The sequence below is a fragment of the Physcomitrium patens genome, chromosome 11, assembly GCF_059467195.1.
Source record: "Physcomitrium patens ecotype Gransden chromosome 11, ASM5946719v1, whole genome shotgun sequence".
Classification (NCBI taxonomy): Eukaryota; Viridiplantae; Streptophyta; class Bryopsida; order Funariales; family Funariaceae; genus Physcomitrium; species Physcomitrium patens.
In genome coordinates this window covers 12,396,560-12,418,403 of record NC_143420.1, presented here as the reverse complement: position 1 = coordinate 12,418,403, position 21,844 = coordinate 12,396,560, and the positions used below count along the sequence as shown (strand labels likewise).

The window sequence follows — 21,844 nt, the reverse complement described above, 5'->3', positions numbered from 1 at the left end:
TTTTAATTGGCTCAGTTCCCGATGACGCACCGCATTTGTTTCGCCTCCTTGCCTATCACCTCCTGCCAGCGCCCAACTCCGCCCCGTCCGCCACGTGGGCTTCTTTACGGACCCCAGCGAGCGAGCGATTACCCCCTCGGCCAGGGGCAGTGAAGGCCGAGCCCTGATTCCCATCTCTCGCCTCCTGGCGTCGTGGCGTCCTTCCCTTTGCCTGACGAAGGAGGAGGAGGAAGAAGAAGAAGACGAAGACCACGACGACGACGAAGGAGAAGAAGAAGAGGTGCTCCTGTCTTCCTTCTCTCGTTTCCCTTTCCTCTCTCTTCTCTCGCCTCCCGTTTTCTTGTGGTATTTGCCTTTCCTTTCCAATATTTCTTTCTTCTTTTGCGATCTTTTTCATCAACCCATGCCCGACGACGATGAAGACGACGACGACGGCGACATCATCAACAAGCCATTGCACCAACTCCTGTCCTATCATTCTGCGCTTGCTCTTCGCCTCCTCCCCCTCCCTCTCTCCCTCTCTCCTCTCCTCCCGAGTCTCTTTCCACCAATCTGCGTGTGTCACTCCGTGTTTTCCTATAGGAGATTGTGTCTCTCTTCCTTTACCCTTGCCATCCCTTTGCTCCCCTAGCCTGTCGCGCTTCGTCTTCGTGTTGTCTTCAACCTCTGCCTTGTCTGCGGAGGAGTAGTAGAAGTAGTGTGGTCGAGTCCAGTTCCAGCCTTGTGTCCGGCTAGTGGACCTCCATTTGCGGCGGCCGTGAGCGATCCTGGCGGGGCTGTGTTGGTGCGTTAGAGTGTGGTGATTCAGTTTTGTTTGTGCGCGTGGCAGGAAAGGGCGGATGCTTTTGAGGCTGGAGATCAGTTGGAGGTTGCGTGTGCGGTGAAGCCAGACGAGGGAGCGCTTGAGTCTGTGATTGGGAGCGAGCAGCCCGAGGTTTTTGTGGAAGCGGGTGCGCGTTGTGGAGGGCTTGTATTTGGAGCGGTAGGTCGCTCTTGTTCAGAAGAGCGAGCTGGAGCGCATGCAGGTGTGTTGTAGGCGGTAGATTTAATCATGGTGGAAGGCAGTGTGGAAAGCCGGGGGATGGAGGACGGTCGGACTGTAATTTAAGTGAAGGGTATGGCCACTGCTGAAATTTGTAGAAGTGCGCACGGAGGATTGATGGAGGAGTTGCCAGGCTGCAAAAATGGAGTGGTTTCTTTGAGGCGTCGCAGGATGGAAATTCGGAGATTGAAGATGATGACAAACTCGAGTGTCTATGTGGAGCAGCCCGTAAGTAAGCGCTCACGCCCTGTTTCTGGCATTTCTGACGTGCGACGGGAAGATGAAGACGGAAGCCATACTTTGTGTATGACAAATCGGGACAATGCGCTGTGTGGTTCTACTTGTAGTGATGAGAGGAGACAGGAGAATAGCGCAAACAGGCTGTCAGTTTGTGAAGTGATTCGAGAGACGGGGCAGGCTGCTTCTTCGCTATCCACATCATGGAAGAGGCCGTCCGGAGGTCAGTCTCGCTTTTCTCGTCAAAGCTGAACTTCCGGCTGTGCTGGTCTTCAGCCAGTTGCAGCCTCTACGCTTTAGTCTGTCCCTCTTATCGGGCAGCCTTTTGCTGAAATGGAATCTGTCAACAGAGTCCATGCGATCCCCGCGCTTAGAGGCTAGATGCAGAGTTGTATTATACAGATTTGGCTTCTCATTAGAACCAACTTTAGGTGTCTGAGTGACGCTGCTCTAGCTTTTTATCCGTAACAACTAAATGTCTGTCCTCCTATGTAGTGATTTCCGAGTATGTGCGGCACCATCCTAGCTTCTACAAGTGTATTGGATAACGGAATTGTAGATTGTAACATGGTCACATATTGGGTATCGTAGCATTCTGTGTTGATTTGTTGAGTTTAGTAAGTCCCTGACCATTGCGTTTGCTATGCAGGTGATTTTAGACTTGGCAATGAAGATGGATGTGCAAACAACGCGAGTGAGATTTTAGGGAGTAGTAGTAGTGACCGGATGGGCAGTGGCGGAAGCAGTAGCAGTAGCCTCCACATCGATGAGTCTGATGTGAGTTCCACGTTGACTTTTGCCGAAGAGATTCCGAGTCCACTTGGAAAGCAGAAGAAAGCTGTGCAAGAACCTATCAAGGATTTCGCAGCTGGACCTGAAAGTTTGGGAACGGCAGGCTTGGCTGCTGCTACTGCCTCCGACACTTTGACTCGGGGACTTGGTAATAATCAAAACATAGATATGCCTGGTGACTTATACCAGGATGCTTTACCTTCGCAAGCGCCTGGAACGGAGTATGTTCTTGGCGACACCGGGGGAACAAGTGTGCCGTGTTTTGCTAGTCATGATTGTCCGCCTCATGGATTAGTAAGTTTGTGCGGACGAAGACCTGAAATGGAGGATGCTGTAGTAGCAAAATCATCTTTTATGAAGATGCCCTGCAATAAAGTGGGAGGATGCTATACTGCGGGTTCGGACGAAGCTCCTTTGCATTATTTTGGAGTTTACGATGGACATGGTGGCTCGCAGGTAAGTAAATGTTTGTTTGCACTGTTTTTATAATCATTGATGTGCATCTGTATGCGCAGTTTGTTAAATGCATGTAATTTTGTATATTTTCAGAAAGTTATAAGCTAGAAACTGTGAACATGAACTGTTCTAGGTTTATGCACAGTACAGTTTTCATGTCTGTTTTCTGTGCCTCATTTTGAATATTTATTGGCGAGTGAGTTGGCTTTCTTTCGAACCTTGTAGGACACTAAAAAGTAGTAGTGTACAAGAGGTGTTGCATAATTGGAAAGGAAAGGAAAGGAAACATTCTGATTTTATCTGTTGTTTACTGGTGTGACATCTCTCTCTGCACCCTGCATTTTGAGCCTACTTCTTACGTCTGTGTGTTGGTTTGTCTCAGGCAGCAAATTTTTGTGCGGAGCGTTTGCATCAGGCTTTAGCAGAGGAAGTTGAGTCGTGTTTTGCACAAGGTCAAGATCTTGACCAGAGCCTACCTGGTTGGGAAGCTCAATGGCAAACGGCCATGACTCAATGCTTCAGGAGGATAGATGCTGAAGTGGGAGGTTTTTGTCTGGAGGAAGGTGAGTGTTCAGCCAGCGGTAATCCCAGATGTTGCCCTGAACCTATCGCTCCAGAGACAGTTGGAACAACTGCTATTGTGGCAGTTGTGGGTGCATGTCAAATTATCATTGGAAATTGTGGGGATTCTCGAGCTGTCCTTTCTCGCGGTGGAGTTGCTATCCCTCTCTCTGTGGATCACAAGGTATGCTACCGTTCAGGAACGTTTTGGAATCGTGTTCGGGGGATCTGAATACGACGACTGAATTTGTGAAGTTGTGTTTTGGGAATCCTGCTGATTGTCGATGAATGGCTTTGAATCTGAATTTGCAGCCAGAGCGAGAAGATGAGATGGCACGCGTAGAGGCTGCTGGTGGTCGTGTTATTTATTGGAATGGTTATCGGGTGCTTGGTGTGCTGGCAATGTCAAGAGCCATAGGTATGTTATCTACCTGATAACCTGTCATCGTTTTAGGTTTTTCGCATCTTTTACCTCGACATTGTCATACATTAGAGGTGAAGTAGGTGTTGCTTCTCTGTAAGCATTTGCATCTCCTATTTGATGCAGGTGATCGATATCTTAAGCCATATGTCATTCCGGAGCCTGAAGTGAAGTGCGTCAAACGCACTGAAGACGACGAGTTTCTAATATTAGCTAGTGACGGACTCTGGGATGTGATGCCAAATGAGGTGGCATGTGACGTTGCACGCCGCTCTCTGAATAGTAAGAGGAATTGTCAGCCAAAAGCAGATGGCCAGGACGAAGAAACACCAGCTGCACAAGCTGCAGCAACTCTTGTGAAATTTGCCCTAGCCAAAGGTAGCAGTGACAATATTAGTGTTGTGGTGGTGGATCTGAAATTTCCCAGTAGTAGATAGCATCCGGCTAGATGGGGCAGCAATTGAGATTATAGGTAACCCGTGGATGGTACACGTTTGATTACTGTGCCTTATCACGACTTAATGCATTTGATCAGCATATTTAGTTAATTTGTTTCAGAACAGTGGGAAAAGAGCTGGTAAGTTCTGAAGGAAATTGAGGGTAAGCTGAAGGGTCTATTTACTAACTAAAACCTATGCTTGGGAAATCAAGCTGCATTCAGTTCGAGGATAACATTGTTTCATCTTCAGTGAATTGGAAACGGTTTGTGCTGTATTCGTACATTCGTATGCTGACATGCTTTCGCAGGTCTTACAAATGTTTGTCATGTTGCTTTGCGAAGGGTTGGTAAAAAGATTCTTTTAAATGGTTTGTCCATGAATAAATTGTTTTGTGCTTGCTCGTTACATCAGACGAGGGCTGGTAATCCTCGTTCAACATCTTGAATGCAACTCTTACTTCAATGGGGTTGGGCAGGACTTACACTGATTTAAACACGTCGATGTTTGGATTTTATTTAGGTGTTGTTAATTCACAAGGTGAAATTAAGATTGTTCTCAGGTATGATATTCCATGATGATCAATGCAAGGTGGCAATGTGATACAGGGGATGTTACAGTTCTTGCAACTCTTCGAAGCACAAAGAATGTTGTAAGACTTGAATTTTTATCATTATAAAGTTTTCTCATCATCAAATTATTCACTCAACTTCAAAAAACATATATATATATATATATATATATATACATATTGACACTTATTTGTTAGAATAGCTTCTTCTAGGCGTGTGCTTGGACCAACGAAGGGAAAGTTCATCAACATGGGAGGTCCAAATGCAAGCCTAAAACCTAAAATTGTAGTAAACAAATTAATCTTCTCATACACGTCGAGATATACTCAATTTCATGTTTCAGCGTTGTGTTTGGCGTGAATGGAAGAGAGACGATTCCATAATAATAATCGGTTAAGTTTTAGGATAACATTACACAAAGTCTTGTAAGCAATACAGCTTGAACGATGCAAAATCTTATAGCACCAGTAAATTCGGAATCCACCGGTAATCCATTTGCCTATTTCTTGCGGGTGGTGTTTGTGATGGAATGAGAACATGTAAGTATGCTCGTTGGCAATCCGACCTATTCGTTCGCTTAGCCCCTACGAATGGTATCGAGAAATTCAGAACCTCCTGGATTATACAAAATATCCGAATATCCGTTGTCATTATTATGCTCCGATTCACACCTGCTAGTTGACTAAGTGAGATACAGAATACTGTTGATTCAACCAATTCCATCATCAACTGCAACATCTGGAGAGAAAAGTGATTGACTTCAGCGGTTCAGTTCTGGGAGAATAACAAAATGGGTGGGAATGGAACCTTGAAATGCTTTCGACACCGATCGAAGGCAGACCTGATAAGTATTAAAGCTTGCCATTCTACGTGATCTCTCATCGCCCTCACAATGTGTTTATCTGGACCTCACTAGAATAGATAACGTCAAGCAGTGGAATCGCATCCTTCGCTTCAGATCAGCAGTCTCTCAGGAGTTTAATTTGTGTATGAGGGAAATTTTTCATCAGCAGATTGTTATTAATCGATAAAACCTGGTTAGGCTGCTCCTTCAACTTAGTTCCAACATTTGAAAATACTGTATACTATATTGCTTTGTTCATAAAACAGTGGCAAAACGAGTAACACCAACCTGCCATTTATCAACGTCAAAGTCAGAATAGTGACGGCGAGTGTGAAGAATGTCCACTCGAGAAGGTAGTTTCTGCAGAATCCTTTGATTTCAGATTTTTCTAATTCATATCATGGACTCTAGTCGTCAGTGCAATCAACTGATCCTGATTTGCTTGCACACCTACTCCGAGAGGCGCTACTAGTTCCAACCCTGCCATCCACTCGCGGAATAAAACAGTGCATCTGTTCACTATCACAAGGATTCATTGAAAATAAAACGTAACACTTATACTTGACGTTGGCTCTAACCACGCTCGTTGGTTTCTAATTTCATGCGAAAAAATTCCTAGGTGGAGTCTCCACACTAAAGTTCGGCAAACGCTATTCATTCGTCCGCAAACGCAACAATAAAATTTTCTCAATTTCAAAACGGTTCATCAATCCAAATCAGTTGGAATTCATTCCAGTTTCATAAAGCCAGATGACGCCATGGCCACTTCTTCTAAACACCCCATTGCTTCTTAGATGCGAAATCGGGCAACCCATCAGGGGGAAACCGCTCAGGAAGCAGAAAATTGTCGGAAAAAAATTAAATTTTACAAAAACCATTCAATACAGTCCTTCTACACCTGTGACGACAATTCGTCTGTTAGACGCTTCTGGAGGTAGCGAGGAGCTCTGGCCATGGCTGAGGGATCTTGCTCTCTGCCTCTGCAACCCATTGAAAGCAGCCTGACGAATACGCATCGTTGATACACAGCAGCAGCTGCTGTTGCATTGATCGGAGCGGAACCCAACTCTGCCAGTTGCCTAAGAATTTAACCCAGTGTTACCCAGAATGCTGCGGAATGTAGTAATTCGCTCGATCGTCGCATGTCGCTCGATCCCAGATGGCTGGTCTCGATGGTTGGAATTTTTTTCCTTTCCATCTCTGAAAACATCCACGAGTAATTCCTAGCTAACTTCTGGGCTGAACGAAAATGCTTAACTGATTCCTTCCTGCCCACTAGGGTCACAACATCGTCCCACAGCGCGAAAAGTGGGCGAATCTGAAGCCGCAACAAGGTTGAGGTGAAGAAACGTATCAGCGGAACGCGACAAAAGCGTGAATTTGTTGCGTTGGTCAGCAGTTTCTTCATCACCGACACTTGCACAACTAAACCGTGTTCTTCCAGGTTCTCTAAAACGGTGATTTTGATGCAAAAGTGGACCTTTCATGTCCACTTCCATATTAAAGGCAATGTTATTTGTGTGAACATTTCTATGTATCCTAGCTCGTTCTTGCTTTTAAAACGTCTCTACAACAATCCCTTTTCCATGCATGCAAAGTCCACATGAAGTGAATGAGATTCTAAAATCAACGTCATGAGAGCTTCACTTGAAATGCATGTAGCTCTTCAAGCAACAAAAATGCTTGTTTACAATATATCAAAATAATAATAATAATAATCACAAAATAAAATTTGATTATCTTCATTTCATATTATATGTATGCACAAATGCGAGTTCTTTGTAAGTGCATAATTGTTTCATACTTCTATCAGTGACGTCCTTGTTTAACAATATCATGTATACTGGGAGGGGGGGGGGTCTTTTTTTACTTTTTTCCTAAAAAACAATTTCGTGTTTTCGTTATTATGCGTGTCACCAAGTTCAAAAAGAGAATCGTCACAATATTAGAATGACATAACAACAACTTTGGATCCATACAAAGCTCGTAAAAAAATGCCCCCCAAATTAAAACAGACAACATTCTGATCCCCTTTGAATATACTCCAATCCTGTACCCCCAACACACAACACAAGACGACATCGCGTGGTTTCACGTGAAGTTCCACGCACGGTTAAGTAAGAGCAGGACGCGAGTGCGACGCGAGCTGAGGCGGTGCGGCGTCGTCGCTCGCGCGCGCTTTGGTAAAATTCGGTGCGGGGATTGCCCCACAAGGTCGCCTTCCCAGTGTTTGGGAGTGTGGGATTTTCTCGTTTGGGTGTGGCGCGGATGCGCGACAGGATGCGTTCAACACATCCCACGTTGAATTTCGCCGGGATCCCTGCCAAGATCTGCCCGTCTCTGAACATTCATCCACCGCCGTCTGTTCTGTCTGCCGTCTCTCAGCTCTATTTCTCAAGGTCTCTTGTGTGCTTTGTGGATGCGTGCTGCAGAGCTCCGAAATTGGCACGAAATGCAGGTCGACTAGAAGCTGGCATTACAGAGGTACACAAGATAGTGTAGCGCTGAAGAGCAGCAAGCAAAGTGGAAGCACGCAAGCGATCTTGAGGTTCTTGTCGAGGGAGGTGAGGGAGAGTGGACAGAGCTGGCGGAGGGATGAACGTTCGAGGACGGGCAGACGCGGGCAGGACTCCGCGAGAAGTTCGACGGGGATGTTGTACGCGCCTCATGCGCGAGGGTTTGCCTTGAAGAAGCGGAGTGAGGGGAGACAGAGGAGGGAGTGAGGAAGAGGAGGAGGAGGTGGTGGTGGTGGTGGATCCATGGGAGCAGCGCCGAAGATGTCGACGTCTGCGTTCACGGTGGGGCTGATAGGCGCATGGTACTTCTCCAATATTGGGGTGTTGCTTCTAAACAAGTATTTGTTGAGCAATTATGGATTTCGATACCCCATCTTCCTGACGATGTGCCACATGACGGCGTGTGCGCTCTTTAGCTACGTCGCCATCGCGTGGATGAAGGTCGTGCCATTGCAGACGATTAGATCACGCACGCAGTTTCTGAAAATTGTGGCGCTCAGCGTCATTTTCTGCACTTCTGTGGTAAGCGGGAACATCTCGCTGCGCTTCCTGCCGGTCAGCTTCAACCAGGCCATCGGTGCCACCACGCCTTTCTTCACCGCCGTGTTTGCTTACATGATGACGTTCCGGAAGGAGGCAGGGCCGGTGTACGCTGCCCTTGTTCCGGTTGTCACGGGGGTAGTCATTGCCAGCGGGGGCGAACCCAGTTTCCACATGTATGGATTTGTCATGTGTGTCACGGCGACGGCAGCGCGAGCTCTCAAGTCTGTGTTGCAGGGTATTTTGCTTTCTTCGGAAGGAGAGAAGCTGAATTCCATGAACCTGCTCTTGTACATGGCTCCCATTGCGGTTGTGGTGCTTTTGCCTGCCACATTGTTACTGGAGCAAAATGTGCTAGGGATCACAATTTCACTTGCGCGGATGGACATCTCGATTATTTTCCTGCTGATTATCAACTCCGCCATGGCGTACTTTGTCAACCTCACCAACTTTCTGGTCACTAAGCACACGAGTGCATTGACTTTGCAGGTTTTAGGGAATGCCAAGGGTGCCGTGGCCGTTGTGGTGTCTGTTATTATCTTCCGCAATCCGGTCACCATTACAGGCATGCTCGGTTACAGTCTTACCGTATTTGGCGTTGTGCTTTACAGTGAAGCGAAGCGACGGTGCAAGTGAGCTGAATTACGCATCAGGAATTTGCACATGTCCGGTGTTACCAGTGTAGCAGATGTCTGGTTCATCAGCTCTTCCATTATCTCACCATATTGGCTATGTTCTCCACCCACAGACATGCAGGTAGAGTGAAATGAGATTCAGAGCAGATAGGTACATAGTTAGCATGGCTGTGTGTGAGAGCTAGAGTTAGCGCTAGAGGGAGCCTGCATATGTCCCAAGGTTCTCAATTTATTATAAGAACTACATTCAATGGCAAGTTTAGGCCTTCCTGCTCTCTTTGGAGAACGGTGATTGAAATGATACAGACGGAGCAGTGGGTGGTCGTGCTTCAAGTGAATGCTTCTTCTTTTTTCTTTTTTCAGCATGCTCTGCTCAGCTCCTTCTTTGCACCTCGTATATCGATCAACATGGCAGCTGGTCATCTGAACATTCGGCATGGTTTGAAGGTTGGTCAAGCCTCCAAGCCCTACTTTGAGTTTCACAAGTGTTCTGAATTTTAAGTTCTCAAGTTGGTCAAATGCACTGATGTAAGTATATTGCCAAGATCAACTGGAATCTAGGTTTATGTTCCAACAGGTTACATCTGATGTTTCGAAACGTCAAGGTTTGGACTGAGACATAAAGAGGCAATGCGACCTGGGTGTGTATGAGTTAGAGGAGGGTGTTAAAATATTATGTCGAAGATCCTGTGTGGGTGCATCCTGCTTGGAGTTTTTCAGTTGCACACCTTGACCAGATCTGGCATGAGATTTACCCCCACTTGATGTATCGATTGCAGAGGATGCACATCGTATCACCCAACCACTTGCAACAGGTTTGTTTTATATTTCTACATGTCTCTACTCTTTTTCACTTGTGCGAGACCACGATCTAACAACGTTGTGCTGCAGAATACATCATTCATTATCTGTTATTTACGAGCTTATTTTGGCTTTAAAAAAAGAAAGAAAAGCAACTTGACGACCCGAACGAGCATGATCCTTTAGGACATTCTGTTAAACTTATGCGTGGACACCATCATCTGCAGGTTCTGAATCAAGCAAAATTGTCCAACTCAGATGATCCTATCTCCAAATCATTCCACCGAGCCTCGAGGTTCAGGCTACGACATAAAACCTCCGGAAGAAAAAGTGAAGCACTTGTGGTTGGCAGGAGGCAAATGACATCATTTGGAGCAATATTGTTATTTCGAAGAATCGGGTTGGTGGCATTGTGCTAAGAAATATCAGTATGAAGCCATTTTGGCAATAGTTTTCCTGTTCATTTTTGGCTTTTTCACGGTGCCCAAATCCGTGGCCATACGTTTGATACCGACAAATACATTTAAATGTGGAGTGTCGGAGTAGTGTTCCTCTCTCCACCAAAAGTATAGAGAATATACGTTCTCAAAAAGTATTTTTTATGTATTGCCTTTTGTTATTTAATTCGGGTGGGATGCCCTGTATTGAAAACGGTGTACTTTCCAAATAAATTTCCACACACTTTCTTCTCGATGAGTGTTTTTATTTTTTTATTTTTTTAAATAAAAGAAAAAAAAAACTAATTACTCTTACTTTACCTGAATACTTTTGAGTGTTTTTTGAATAAGATTTTGGATTAACTTTTGTGGATTTGGAACATGTACTCGTGTGTCTCCAGTTGTGTTTAAGAACCAACAACCCTGGTTGCAATAAAAATCCATAACTACCTTGTTTCTTTAAAACCTTTTTTTTACTTACCCATGTGTGAAAGCAATCCATGACAAAATTATGATATATTACAAAGCTACTGCATTCTTCTTCTTTAAAGTTAAAATACTGTTTGCACATTTATTAGCATCAACATATATAATTTTCTTATTTATTCATTTATTCACTACACACTCACACACACACACATATATATATATATATATATGAAATCAGTTGCAGTGCAAATTCTTAATATAGACGAATCCTATATTAGATTTTCATTTAATTAAAATTTACAAGTGAAATCTTATTACACAACCAATTTCAAAAGATTGAAACACACACCACATTTTGGCACGGTTGTTTTTATTCCTATTTGCCAAATATAACTAAATCGATTAATGATAAGTTGAAGATTGCCCAAAACTGTGAAGCAATACAAATCTTTTGTTGACAAATAACCTGGGCAGAGTAAGCATATGCTTAGTTTCTTTCAATCACTGTTGCTCTGTATATTTATCACTACTTCATAATGCTAAATAACGTTGAAGACAACTTCAATCACGTTGAAAATACACATCAAATCCCCACACACTCACATACATTTATATTTATCCATTTATTTTAATGGTAATCTAGTAATTCATACTGCATTTCTAGAGAAATTTAATTACAGACCCCAAGGGTTAAACACAAATAAAAAAGAGAAATACAGAATGACCCTTCAGACAGGCCACGGTTGGAGGAGGGCACAAGTGGGGGACCCTCAAGACCAAGTCAGCGGAGATGGGAGGGGGATCGTTGGGGGCGGGGATCAAGGACCGTGGGAGGCGGCGATAGGATCAGTAGCAATAGGTGCCAGAAACGCCCACCTGTCACTGCAGCAGGAGGGATGGAGCGAGCGAAGCCGAGCTGCGTGGCCGAGTAGGCACGCGACGGAGCAGCGGCGCAACGGAGGCGCGCAGGCGGGCGAGTGGCGATGGACCACCGACCGACGACGGAGGAGGACGAGGACGAGGAGGATGGCATCATCATCTATCAGCGAGAGTGAGAGACTGACTGGCATCATCATCTATCAGCGAGAGTGAGAGACTGACTGGCATCATCATCTATCAGAGAGAGAGAGAGAGAGAGAGAGACTGACTGGCATCATCGTCGTCGCAGTTGGGGTGGGGGGCCAAGTCCTGGGGTCCATTCAAAGCCAGCCAGCCACGGAGGAGGAGAGAACGACGATGATTGCCCTTTCCTGCTCCTCCTCCACCTTCTACTGCTTTTCCTTCCTTCTCCAGCTTCCCCATCCCGTCTTTCCTCTCCGCTCATCGACCCCCCCCCCCCCTATTCCCTTCCTCATTTGCCCACCCTGCTCAACAACCCCCCCCCCCCACCCACCCCACCGTTCCTCTTCTCCTCCTCACTGTCGGTCACGGAGTTCGTCTGCTTGTTTCCCAAGGCTCGCTAGTAGTGTATTTGAGGCAGGGTGCACACTGACGCGCTTGTAATCCCGCGTCTGTGCCCTCTGTCTATCTTTCCCTGCATGAGAAATTGTTGTTGATTGTGTAGCATCCGCTTGGTGGGTTGTTGTTATATTTTTATTTTAGGGTTTTTTTTTGCGTTCTGCGTTGTGGTTCGCACGGCGGTTGCGCGTCGCCATCGTGGGGCGTCGTTTTTTTACCGCTCTCCGGGTTGGGTTATTACGTTGCCATTACGGGACGGACTGGGGTCAATCAAAGTGGGGTTGAGGTGTCCGAGGAATGGATGATGAGCCTGCGAAGTGACGCCGCGTCGGTCTCCCTACCGCTCGCCCTGGCTAAGCAGCACTACAACAAGGTGGGTTTTCATTCCTATGTGTTCTGTTGTCTTGTCTTTTGTAGTTTTTTTTTGGTACCCCCCCCCCCCTCCCCTTATGTTTGCTGCCTTCGGCGTGGTGATGAAGAAGAATTCAGGGGTTGCACTATTCTCTTGTGAGGCCCCCTATCTTTGAGTTTTGGCATGTTAAACAATTTTGCCTTCACTGTGGCCAATCGGCTTACGCGATATGAGTTTTGGTAATGCACTTCTGGAGGAGTTTCTCGCTCGGTTCAAGGTCATGCTGTGTTGAGAGACTATTGAGGATATTTGCAAGTGTGAAAGCGTTGGATCATAGAACTTGGAGGTCGCGCTCCTTTGTTTTCTTGTTGTGTGAGAAATAAACCAAGTTGGCTCAGGCCTTGAACGCTCTCTAGCGGTGTGATTGTCCTGCTTTAGATTGTTTGAGGACTGGATAGTAGTAGTACTGTTTGCTAACTTAATTGTGGCTTGGGATACACGTTGGGCTTGAACCGTCCTCTTAATTTTCCCTACCTCCTTAGTTTGTACATGGTCACGTGATGAACGCCTATAAAACGGTTTAACGTGCTGTGGGATTTTTTTCTCGCGCCTAATTTAGTTGACTCATCGAAGATTTGCGACCGTTAGTTTACCTGTATAATGTGGACTGCTGGTCAAGCGTATGTTTTAGGAAACTTTACTCAACTGCGGTTTCCTTGATGCTGTGGTTGGTGTGTTGATACCTTGTCTTATTTCTGCGAGGTCATGTTAAACTTCTTCATAAATCAGAAATTGAGTGGCTTTGTCCTTTGTGAATTGGAATCTGGTCTCCTTCTCTTCTGATTTGACTAAGTCAAAATATACATAAAGTCAACAATGTTGTCTTGTGAAATATGTGGTATTATGTTGTTCATCTTCCTTCTTCATTCGTCATAAGCCGTTTCCCATCGCTTAGGGGTGAATAGATTAAGCCTCTTAGTGAAGCCTATATAGCAAGTTATGAAGAGTTGTGGCAAAGTAATAATCTTAGCTGTTCAATTATCCGTGTAGGCCCTGGAGCTAGAGAAGCAGCTACGGACATTGCTTCAGGCGAAGGGGCCATTTGATGGGAATGTGCGATCCCTGCAAATTTCTCTTCGGGAGAAATATGAGTCAGTCATTCTTGAAGATCATGAACTTTCTGAGTCACATGAAGTGGAGCAAGCTATTTGGCGCCTGCATTACAAACAAATTGATGAATATCGGGCTAAAATCAAGAAAATTAATTATGCTGCCGTAGCACCGAAAAGCGGAACGCAGAGAGAATCTATTATTAAGATCGTTGCGTCATTTAAGAGCTTTCTTGCCGAAGTGAGTGGATTCTATTACAATCTCATTTTGAAATTGCGAGCGAAGAATGGCTTGCCTCAGGATTATTCTGCCTTTGAGAGCAGTGGTAGTGCGGCTATTAACGCAGAGGACAAAGATCGGATCACTAAAGTGAAACGTTGCCAGCTCTCATGTCACCGTTGCTTTATTTTCTTGGGCGATTTGGCCCGGTACAAGGAAGTGCATGCAAATAATCAGGATACTCGCTCTCTTGATTTTTCTGTGGCTGCGGGACATTACCTCCAGGCAGCTTCGTTGTGGCCCCCTAGTGGCAATCCGCATAATCAGGTGCTCTCCATGTTTCTGGAACTTATCTTAGCACATCATGTTTAACTTCTGATCATTCTAGATGCGCTTTAATCTGGCCTGTTTTGTGATTTGTATTTTCCTGTTGAGTGATGTTTAAACACACTTAAGGGATGCTTGAATGCAATCTTTCAGCATGTTGGTTTAGGTGCAGATTGACCTTACCCTTCAGGGCTTATTTTTGCCGTGGCTGATAGTTTATTGCAGTCATCGAGGTCAACATATTACTGCATATTTAGTAGAGTTTACCTGAAGTTGAACTGATCGGTTTGTTTGTATTTCGTCATTTATGCTTGGAGTGGTGATGGCAGTTGGCAGTATTGGCAACGTACGTCAGTGACGAACTCCTTGCAGTTTATCGATACTTCCGCAGTCTTGCCGTGGAGACGCCCTTTCTTACTGCTAGAGATAATCTGATTCTCCTGTTCGAGAAGGTATTTGTTTGCCCAGTGGTACACACTATTTTCGTATGCTCTTTACCAGAACATAGGAGAAATAGCAGAGTCATGTCCTTGATCGTAGTCTTAATATTCCGTCTGTTGCTTGCAGAATCGACAGCAGTACAGCCAGCTTCATGTATCGAAGAGTGCTGTACACGGTGGAGGATCACAGGTTTCGTCAACTGTTAGAGGTGATCGGGCCTCATCTCTTGGCGGTGGTACCATGAAGTTAGCTAAGAAAGATGTGAAATCCGAGAACGCGGATTCAACATCAAACTCAGTAAAGAACATGGACTCGAGGAGTTTTCGCATCCGTTTCGTGCGAATGAATGGGATATTGTTCACACGCACCAGGTAATATCTATAGTTGCTCTTGTTGGTAGACAACTTTAGTCAAGGTATTCTAAATTACAGGTCAGTGATGATGTCCGTGTTAATGTGTTAAGACTTTCTTTTTGGTTTCCAACGATTTGCGTATCTGATGAGTGAACATTTGAGTTTGCCTTTTTTCTCTTTTCCTTTTTTATTTTTTTAATTATTCATACAGCATGCAACCATGTAGCTGTTTACATTTTCGTTTTATTTAATTTTATTTCAAGTTAAAATTCCTAGCAATGGCTTCGGGTTTTTCACATTGATTATCATTTGTGGACGTGTTGTGCAGTCTAGAGACATTCTCGCAGGTCTATGTGGAAGTATTAAGTGACCTGGAGAAACTTTTGTCTGGAAATAATTACAACCTGGAGGTGGTATTCGGGACTGATCATCAAAGTCGAAAATCAATGGGCAACGCGGGGCCTTCCTTTGGCCTGCAAATTGTTGCTATTTTGGTCTTCACAGTTCATAACATTAGTTTCAGTTCAGATTCCATAAATAATCCAACTTACGCAGAAATTTTACAGAGATCCAGTCTTTTTCAGCATGCTCTGACTGCAGCCTTCCAGATTGTTGGGCATCTAATGCGTCGGTGTAGTGAGTCCAAAGACCCGGCTCGAAGTGTGCTGCTCCCTGCGTTGCTTATATTCATGGAATGGCTAGCGGGCCGACCCGAGATGGCAATCGGAAGTGAAGTTGACACAGATCAAGCCAATGCCAGAGCATCCTTCTGGGCGGAATGTCTAGTTTTGCTCAACTGTTTATTGAAGATGTTTAGAGAGGAGTCTAGCCCGAAGAATGGGATGGAGGGTTCTCTTACCATTGAGTCATTTGGTGTTTCAGTTGAGAACGAACGAGGTGTTGCACTATGGGAGGATTTCGAGCTACAAGGGTTTACGCCTCTTGCCCCCGCTCAGGCCGCTCTAGATTATTCTAAAGGTACATTTCGTGATGGTAGTGGGGTCAAACAGTTCAAAGTTCGTATCATGAGGCTTCTGGCGGCTGGGAAAGCTGTTGCCAGTGCTTTAGAGAGCACTGGAAGAGGTATTTGCTACGACGAAGAGCTGGGCAAATTTACATCGCCTGGAGATGCTCGGCAGGAGCAAAAGGAAGAGCAACTTATTGATACTGGCATCGAGGATACCGTTGACAGTCGAGAAGAAGAGCGGAATGATGCCTCTATTACGTTGCAGAGTAGTTCTCTTGCCAGTGATAATCACCCGAAGGCACAAAATTCAGTCAGGACCCCTGCTAGAGTAATTAGTGAAGAGGAGGATGAGGAAGTGATAGTTTTCAAGCCTTTGACTAAGGACAGATCGCCTGCGTCTGACACTATTGCACCTTCCAATTCTGAGGTTTTTCCTCCGGCTCTTAAATTTTCCTCCCTACCTACTTCTGAAGTTTCTATGGTGACCGCTGGCAAAATATCCCGGTTTTCAGAGAACTTAGTGGACCCTCAGTTGCGTCCTATTGCAACTAAGCTCCAAGGTACGTTTCATGGACAAGTTCAGGACACTTCTAGAGAGAACAGCTACCCTCTTGATGCTAGCAAATTCACGAGTTCTTCGAAGAGTGGTTTAGTTGATCTAGCAACTCCTTCGATGTTTGTGACTGGATCTTTACCGGGGTCGAGTCCCTCGATTCATGATACAGCAGCTACGTTTTCAACCTTGACCCTGTCTAATCTGAATTCCTCAGGGAATGAAGCCCCTGCGACAAGGGCACTTGATCATCCTATAATGCCGTCGCCATTGACAAGCGCAGCAAACTGGTTAGATCAGTATATATCTATAAGTACAGAGCCCTGGTTACAAGGGCAAAAAAGTGTTTTTACAAATTTTTCGGACAAAAGAATGGGTGCCGGCTCAGTTGTAGCTTCTCAAGCCCAGAGTGATGTTCGGTCACTATGGAACTCAGAGCGTGAGTCTCTGGACAAATATGGAGTGTCAGGATTTGTTCCTAGTGTACCCATAAACAGCCGCCTTAGTGGGGAGGCAGTACCAAATCCAAGCTCCCTTCCTATCCTAACCTCCGCTGAGACTTCTCCAGGTAGTGAATCTGGAAAGTACATAGTTCCAGGAAACCGAAATTCAATTACAACCACCAGTAGCAGCTGGAACACAAAAGAGCAATCTGTTTACAGCAGGGTTAGCCATTCCGCGATGCGTCCGCCACCTGGTTTTGGACCGCTTCCTGGAAAACCCGTTTCCAAACCAATTTTGGGAAGCTCTCAAGGGTTGTTTCAATCCCCAAGCACATTCCAGAGTCAGAAATCTAACATAAGTGAAGATAATATTGATGACTATGGGTGGTTGGATGACTTTAGAAGTGTAAAGCCTGTCAATTCACAGTCTGGTTATTATTCTGGAGATGGAGAAACCCAGCCTAGCAGTAGCGATCGCAATCTGTGGCATACGGATGATGTGATCGTTAAAAGCGGAGCATTTGACAGTGCACCCTTTCCTTTTCCAGGTGATAATCTTATTTCTGAATCTATGAGTTTATTCTAATGATGCGATTTTCCAATGTAGATGACCTCAGCTCATATAAATATGATCTTAAATCTTTTTTGGTTTTTGGCTTTTGAATTGAATCCATTATTGTCCGATATTTAAAATCTTCTATGAATATTTGGTTATGTAGGGATGGGGGCTCATCATCATTGGAAGTTCAATTCTACAGTTCCACCTCAATTTCCTTCTGGTACTCAGGCCACTTACAATGAAAGTCAGAAGCCTGTTGATGAAACTAAGGCCCAAGTGAAGATGCAGACCGAGCTGCAACAGCTTCACCAGCAGCAGCAGCTTATGTTTCTTCAACGCCAGCAGCAACAATATCAGCAGCAGCTGCCAGGACAATTCCATTCACTGGATCCTTTTGTCTCATAAGATGGATGGTAGGATTTGGTAAGTTTTATTTGAAGACATTTTATGTTACTAGCGAGCAATGTTGACGGGAATGCGCCTTTGACCGAGGAGTTTCTGATACTGGGCTTGGTCTGTCAATTGAATCCAATGTAACTTTATATCTACTTCATGGTTGGAAACCTCGATTCGTGCACTTCTTGGGAAGCATCACCTCAGTTTTGTGTGGGTGCTGCAGGTTATCTCACTTGTGGCAGGCAAGCTTAATCGTCTTTAACCTTCCTTTGCAGACCAGAGGAGTACCACCGATATCTATATCTGTCTTGCAAATTACACACGGAGAGCTGTAGCTCTGGGGTGTCCGTGCTCTTTGTATCTCTTCTGGTATTGGCCCGTATGTCACTGAGTTGACTGTCTCAAATACATCTTCTTCAAATACCCAAGAGTCAAAGTTGGACGGAGCAAGTTCAGGCTTCATTCATGTTCTCTTCAAATTGGTTTCCTTGACGGTGTGTGAAGCTTTATTTGGTCGCTACGAAATCGTCCCCTCTCAAGTAAGTGAGCTTACTTGGCTAGTGCTTTTTCTCAGGCTTGAGCGCTTGGGCTTAGGCTCTTTCTTTAGTTCTTTTGTACGCTTGCTTAGTCTTCGTGATTCAACTGCAAGGGTGGCCCGTCACCGTTTCGTTTGACACGATGAAGAGGCTGATAAAACTCTGCTTGGGTAAATCATGATTTAGTGTATAATCCTATGCGAAAATGGAACATTTAGTATTTTAACGCGTGAATCTCACTTTTTGTTTAATTTTCAATTCTTGTAGTAGAATTCTTATGTACAGTAATCAACTTGCAACTGACGAGTTTTTTGATTCGTATAATCGTGGTAAGTAATTGTGCATGGGATCGGATTATTCTCTCTGGTAGTTATTTGTTTTAGGCGAACTTATAATACTGATTATTTGTTCACATGCAGTTTGAACATTCTATTATATCATACAGTATGAAGTTGATTTGTGCACCTGTTGCAGAGGTCTAGAATATTGAGAAAAAGCATCATATAGAGGTTGTACAATTTCTGAAGTGTTTATGGTGTGTGCAGGAAAAGTAGGTATTGAGATCAACGAAAGAGACGTGAGTTACTATGGTTTCTGATGTGGACTTGTTCTACCTTTAGGACGTTTATCCTAAAGATTTTTCGGTAGGAAGCTATTCCTACTCAGGGTCTTAGTGTATGGTCCTGTTTACTATTGATGAACCATATCGTCTTGTTCTTATTGTATAATGTAGACTCGCGTACCTTAGGAGAACCTACTAGTTTAACTCCTTTGAAGCAGTGGAGTACGAGTGGGTTTGTGTTGTTTTAGTGTTCCGCAGTTTTAGCATGATGCGGTAAAATTGAGGGGGTGGCTGTCTTTAGTTTTGGAGTTCCCTCTAGCATGGCCACTGCAGAGTATACTACAGGTGGACTCCATGAGTTTGGACCAGCCTGTGTGAGATGATACCAGCTCCCCAATAAACAACGTGAAGTGCAGATCTTTGCAACACAGTAATTTTGCCAAGTGACAAAATTTGTAAATGTTTTCAGCCGTGTCGTTTTCAATATCCAGAGGTCATATTGCGAGTCGTAAGAAAGTTGAGTTGGGATGAATTTTATTTCGAATGTGGTAACTGTGGTTTGTAGTTTGTTTTGTAGAGGTTTTCACTACAATTTTTTTGGAGATGAGAACACTCGCTAGGATAATTAGGAAAGAGCTTGGTGTGAGTGGGAGCATCAAGAAAAGTTGTAGGTTCAATGAAGTTCTAAGAAAAGTTTCAGAGACCTTTGAGCTTTGATATTCATCTTGACCAGTAATGCAATAAGCTTACCAAGATTTTATACATATTGAAACAAATTTATCTCGATCGATTAAACATTCTTTCGTGATGTTCTTAGTGTAACTTACAAATTTTCTTATGCCATAATTGGTTTATTTGTAGATTTAAAAACTTTGTATTGTGATCTTTTTTCGGACAGCATACTTTTTTTTATTAGTTTGAATTGATTATCATTTTTACTTAACCACTGGAATGTAAAGTATGGGCTCCTCAAGCACTCATTTCTTACGTCAATGGATTATTTAAATCAAGAACATTTGTGTCCATTGAATTATGAATTTTTAAAAATTAATGTCCCTTGTATTTGATGTTGCAGAGGCATTAATGGCTTCTAGTTTGTAATATCTCTAATCATTAACATGTTAAATGATATTTCAATATAATTACAACAATTTTATTTAGAAAAATATTAAATTAACTCACCATGTGACTTTTATTACATGTTGATGACATATTTGGGAATTATAGATGAGCAATGGGCAAATTCAATATTTCTTAAGCAATTACGACAACATTATTTGGGATTAATGATGAGGCTTTTATTAATTCAAACCACAGAGATTTTCAATGTGTCAATGCTTCAAATCAAGCAACATATTGATTTGGCCATTGTTGTTCTAAGGTTCCTCCTAACCAACTCTAATTCCTTTCAATGGATAGTTTTTTAGCCTAAGTAGCATGCCCATTAATTCAAGCAAACAACTTTGAATGTCTTCTTGCTAATGGGGCATTGGTAGCTAATACATACTATTCACAAAATCAAGAAGTGATCAAAAGTTTGTAGTGCAATCTTAATATCTCAAGCGTCTTGCAATATGTTTTCTACATTAAAGTCTTTAGTTTGCTCTTGTTCTCTTAAAATAGTATTACATTGTGACAAACTATATACTTTCTATAAGATACTATAATGGGTAAATATCATCCATTTTAAGAATAAATATGTACAAAGGTTCTTCTTAATTTCATGCATATAAGGCAATTCTATTAATTGAGAAAAAAATCCCAAAAAGAGAATTGTTTGTTTTGTCCACCTTAATTTTTTTTTGTGCACTTCTTTAAGTACAAACACACTGACCTTTTGGATTATGTTTTCATAGAATAATTAGCTATAGTTATGATAAACTCATATATTCTCCCTTTAACCTAAGTTCAAATTTCATTGACCTGATTGGCAAATGCTTGTAACTAATTTGCTTGAATATGAAGCAAATCTTAGTTTAACCTCAAAAGTGTCCCTTCAATATAGAATGAGTTCCTTCTATACATAATGAGTTTCCATTTCCAAAGTAAGATTATTTGTTTGTCTATATAGTAACAAAACATTCTTTGTAATCGCTGACCTAAGTGTTGTAAAGGTAAGTAATAAGTGCCAATACAACTTGATACTTATCCTTTAACTTCCCTCAATGCATTTCAAATGTGTACATAAAGAGGTAGTAGACAACTCTCTACCAAATTTGTTTGAATTTCTTCAAGTCCTTCTTGGTGCCAAAGTACTTCTTGTAGTTTGCTAAAACATTTTTCTTGATGCGCCAAAGACAAAAAAAACAATTGCAAATTGAGAAAAAATATTACAAGTACATGAAACAAAAAAAATTCACAATCTATTGTTATGTAATTGAGTTTTGACAAGAAAAAATATGGGTCAACTATTCCAAAGATTTTACATAACACACTTTGCTTTCTTCACACAAAAAAACTACTACAACAATAAATGTTGTATTGAAGCTTATCATGCTAAGAATGTAAAGTGTTGGCAATTTGAATTTTTTTGTCTTGTATACATAATTAATAATAAGACTATAGAGATATCTCTCTAATTTGATGCAACCTTGATGAACATAAAATATCTATGTCACATTATTGGAAGTATTACTTTGTTAATTGATATAAAAATATAAGCATATATATATATATATACACATATATAATCTAATAATAAAAAATAGTAAATATTATATAAATCACCAAAAAAATCAAAAGAAATTATGAGTCTAAAGCTTTTTTATATTATAGGTAATAAATATATCTAAAATAAGATAAATATTATTTTTGATTCGAATCAATAAATCTATATCTTTAAAAACAT

At 42.9% G+C, this 21,844-nt stretch overlaps 3 protein-coding genes and 1 pseudogene across 7 annotated transcripts; all 4 read left to right on the top strand.

The window, feature by feature from the left end:
- Positions 1-434: 434 nt before the first annotated feature.
- Positions 435-4,181, top strand: LOC112288133 (protein phosphatase 2C 51). 2 transcript variants are annotated; one of them, XM_024531984.3, is made up of 5 exons: positions 435-1,502; positions 1,929-2,527; positions 2,910-3,272; positions 3,401-3,506; positions 3,636-4,181. In XM_024531984.3, the coding sequence occupies exons 1-5, from the start codon at positions 1,118-1,120 to the stop codon at positions 3,944-3,946; spliced, it is 1,764 nt and encodes a 587-aa protein (XP_024387752.1). In that variant the 5' UTR covers positions 435-1,117; the 3' UTR covers positions 3,947-4,181. The 2 variants fall into 2 exon arrangements, with proteins under 2 accessions (XP_024387752.1, XP_024387755.1); XM_024531987.3 differs by having other exon boundaries at positions 486-1,274.
- Positions 4,182-7,622: 3,441 nt separating this feature from the next.
- On the top strand, positions 7,623-9,354 carry LOC141044349 (putative sugar phosphate/phosphate translocator At3g11320 pseudogene; annotated as a pseudogene). The gene has a single exon (XR_016505545.1). The product of XR_016505545.1 is annotated as a putative sugar phosphate/phosphate translocator At3g11320 pseudogene (transcript).
- LOC112288134 (uncharacterized) lies at positions 9,264-10,505 on the top strand. The gene is made up of 3 exons (XM_024531993.3): positions 9,264-9,500; positions 9,833-9,868; positions 10,082-10,505. The coding sequence occupies exons 1-3, from the start codon at positions 9,264-9,266 to the stop codon at positions 10,271-10,273; spliced, it is 465 nt and encodes a 154-aa protein (XP_024387761.2). The 3' UTR covers positions 10,274-10,505.
- A 1,352-nt stretch (positions 10,506-11,857) lies between these two features.
- On the top strand, positions 11,858-19,448 carry LOC112288341 (nonsense-mediated mRNA decay factor SMG7). Of its 3 annotated transcripts, XM_024532452.3 has the most exons (9): positions 12,083-12,551; positions 13,581-14,186; positions 14,516-14,638; positions 14,754-14,998; positions 15,309-16,507; positions 16,718-17,491; positions 17,663-17,925; positions 18,122-18,437; positions 18,980-19,448. In XM_024532452.3, the coding sequence occupies exons 1-7, from the start codon at positions 12,480-12,482 to the stop codon at positions 17,905-17,907; spliced, it is 3,264 nt and encodes a 1,087-aa protein (XP_024388220.1). In that variant the 5' UTR covers positions 12,083-12,479; the 3' UTR covers positions 17,908-17,925; positions 18,122-18,437; positions 18,980-19,448. The 3 variants fall into 3 exon arrangements, with proteins under 3 accessions (XP_024388219.1, XP_024388220.1, XP_090110455.1); XM_024532451.3 differs by having other exon boundaries at positions 11,858-12,551; positions 15,309-17,491; XM_090254329.1 differs by lacking the exon at positions 18,980-19,448 and adding an exon at positions 18,702-18,758 and having other exon boundaries at positions 15,309-17,491.
- Positions 19,449-21,844: the final 2,396 nt, after the last annotated feature.

What these genes read in the sequence shown, in the direction of transcription:
- LOC112288133 (XM_024531984.3), top strand. Translation starts at nt 1,118, where the DNA reads ATGGCCACTGCTGAAATTTGTAGAAGTGCGCACGGAGGATTGATGGAG. An exon ending in CTCTCTCTGTGGATCACAAG is followed by an intron (nt 3,273 to 3,400) that starts GTATGCTACCGT and finishes CTGAATTTGCAG; the next exon opens with CCAGAGCGAGAAGATGAGAT. An exon ending in GGCAATGTCAAGAGCCATAG is followed by an intron (nt 3,507 to 3,635) that starts GTATGTTATCTA and finishes TATTTGATGCAG; the next exon opens with GTGATCGATATCTTAAGCCA.
- LOC112288134 (XM_024531993.3), top strand. Translation starts at nt 9,264, where the DNA reads ATGTCCCAAGGTTCTCAATTTATTATAAGAACTACATTCAATGGCAAG. An exon ending in ACATTCGGCATGGTTTGAAG is followed by an intron (nt 9,501 to 9,832) that starts GTTGGTCAAGCC and finishes TATCGATTGCAG; the next exon opens with AGGATGCACATCGTATCACC. An exon ending in CACCCAACCACTTGCAACAG is followed by an intron (nt 9,869 to 10,081) that starts GTTTGTTTTATA and finishes CATCATCTGCAG; the next exon opens with GTTCTGAATCAAGCAAAATT.
- LOC112288341 (XM_024532451.3), top strand. Translation starts at nt 12,480, where the DNA reads ATGATGAGCCTGCGAAGTGACGCCGCGTCGGTCTCCCTACCGCTCGCC. An exon ending in CTAAGCAGCACTACAACAAG is followed by an intron (nt 12,552 to 13,580) that starts GTGGGTTTTCAT and finishes TTATCCGTGTAG; the next exon opens with GCCCTGGAGCTAGAGAAGCA. An exon ending in GTGGCAATCCGCATAATCAG is followed by an intron (nt 14,187 to 14,515) that starts GTGCTCTCCATG and finishes TGGTGATGGCAG; the next exon opens with TTGGCAGTATTGGCAACGTA.